Genomic DNA, 2,064 nt, shown 5'->3' on the forward strand with positions numbered 1-2,064 from the left:
CACACAGCCGAACATGTCATCTCCGCTTGTTAGTAGACATTTTAATAGCCTACTCTCAGTAAGATATCTCATCTTTTTGTGAGATGAAATAATTTTTAGAAAATTGATTGATATTTTGAGTGAATTCTTGCATGTAAGAAACTTGGACTACGCCCAATTGTGTTCAACAGCCGTGACGTCACGTCCCTCGGAATGACGCACATTAACTTAGTAACTGGTTCTAAACTATCGGAACAATAGCCGACGGCCTTATGAAATACTTCTCCGACGAGCATACAAATGTATCCAGAGGAGAAAAACTTAAATCTGATCATGTTTTGACTTTTATACATTCTGATCACAAGACATGTGAAAACTAGCCAGCATAAAGAATATAAAGTATCGATTTACTTTGTTTAGAACCATGCTGTTCGTTGCTGAGAGGACGTGACATCAGACTATTGAATCCCATTGGCGTCAGATATGTTACACCCAATAAACATAGAATAAAATGTCACGTGTTATTCTGACGACTGAGGTAATTATAATTGTCAAAGATCCTAGCACTAATTAAACAGATCAGATACAACTGTCGCGCTACTGACGTGTTCTTTTTCTTTTTAATACTCAACGTTGTGTAATTGTTGTGTGATTTGCTATTTTTTTTTACTGATAATATTCAAAATTTTGAAAAGGGTGGAAGACAACTTACTATGGACATTTTCCTGTAACCATACATAATATATTCGTATTGTGTAACTGTTTTTGTCAACTCATAAATCATAACAAAGTGAACATCGTGATATATTTCTTACAGGGATAAAAGCAACATGAATCGATTCGTGTTCATTTTGGTTACTCTTTGCCTTTTTTCATGGGACTGGACTCAAGGGAAAAAAAACAAAAAACCGGATTGGTACGATAGCTATGCTAGTGATGGTGGTTACGGTTATGATGAAGGATATGAGGGAAGTTATCAGGATTTTTATAATCCCTTTGGAAACAACAAACAGAAGAACAACAAGAATAGGAATAAGAACTATTATTACATGGACGACAAGCAAAATAACAAAAAAAATAACAAGAATAAAGGAGGATTTTATGACTACCAAAATATGAATTCAGGAAACGGGTTTAAAAACAGGAACACGAATAAGAACAATGGAGGATTTTTTAATGATTTTAATAACAACAAAAATAAGAACAACAATAAGAAAAGGAATAATAACTATTATTACATGGACGACAAGCAAAATAACCAAAAAAATAACAAGAATAAAGGAGGATTTTATGACTACCAAAATATGAATTCAGGAAACGGGTTTAAAAACAAGAACACGAATAAGAACAATGGAGGATTTTTTAATGATTTTAATAACAACAAAAATAAGAACAACAATAAGAAAAGGAATAATAACTATTATTACATGGACGACAAGCAAAATAACCAAAAAAATAACAAGAATAAAGGAGGATTTTATGACTACCAAAATATGAATTCAGGAAACGGGTTTAAAAACAGGAACACGAATAAGAACAATGGAGGATTTTTTAATGATTTTAATAACAAAAATAAGAACAACAATAAGAAAAGGAATAATAACTATTATTTCTTGGACGGCAAGCAAAATAACAAGAAAAATAATAAGAATAAAGGAGGAGATTTTGACTACGAGTATTATCAACCATTGTACGATTATTATTTTAAAAACAACAAGAATAAAGGAGGAAAACCTTTAAACAACAACAAAAAGAAAAATAGTGGAAAGAGTATATTTATTAGTACTACAAACGTTTATGACTCGTAAGTCGATCCTATAATTCTGTTCTCCCTTTCCTTCTTTTTAACCTCTTCTCTTCCTATTGACCCTCTTCTTCCTCCCCCTCCATCACCTCCTCCTCCTCCCCCCCCCCTCTTCTCCTCATTCTCCTCCTCTCTCTCCTCCTCCTCATTGTCCTCCTCCTCCTCCTCCTCCTTCTCTTCCTTCCTCAATCCTCCTCCTCCTCCCCCTTCTCTTCCTTCCTCACTCCTACTCCTCCTCCTCCTCCTCCTCCTCCGCCTCCTCCTACTCCTCCTCCTCCTCC

General features: G+C 34.7%; 1 protein-coding gene across 1 annotated transcript in view; it reads left to right on the plus strand.

Moving 5' to 3' along the window:
- The first annotated feature begins 557 nt into the window (after positions 1–557).
- Positions 558–2,064, plus strand: part of LOC144971635 (uncharacterized) — a 9,093-nt gene continuing 7,586 nt past the window's right edge. The window contains exon 1 of the mRNA XM_078912709.1: positions 558–1,783. Coding sequence (XP_078768835.1) covers positions 810–1,783 — 974 coding nt within the window. The 5' untranslated portion in view covers positions 558–809. The remainder of the gene's footprint in view (positions 1,784–2,064) is intronic.

This window comes from Berghia stephanieae, chromosome 4 (assembly GCF_034508935.2).
Source record: "Berghia stephanieae isolate SIO BIC M18660-M18661 chromosome 4, UCSD_Bste_1.3, whole genome shotgun sequence".
In the NCBI taxonomy this organism is placed as follows: domain Eukaryota; kingdom Metazoa; phylum Mollusca; class Gastropoda; order Nudibranchia; family Aeolidiidae; genus Berghia; species Berghia stephanieae.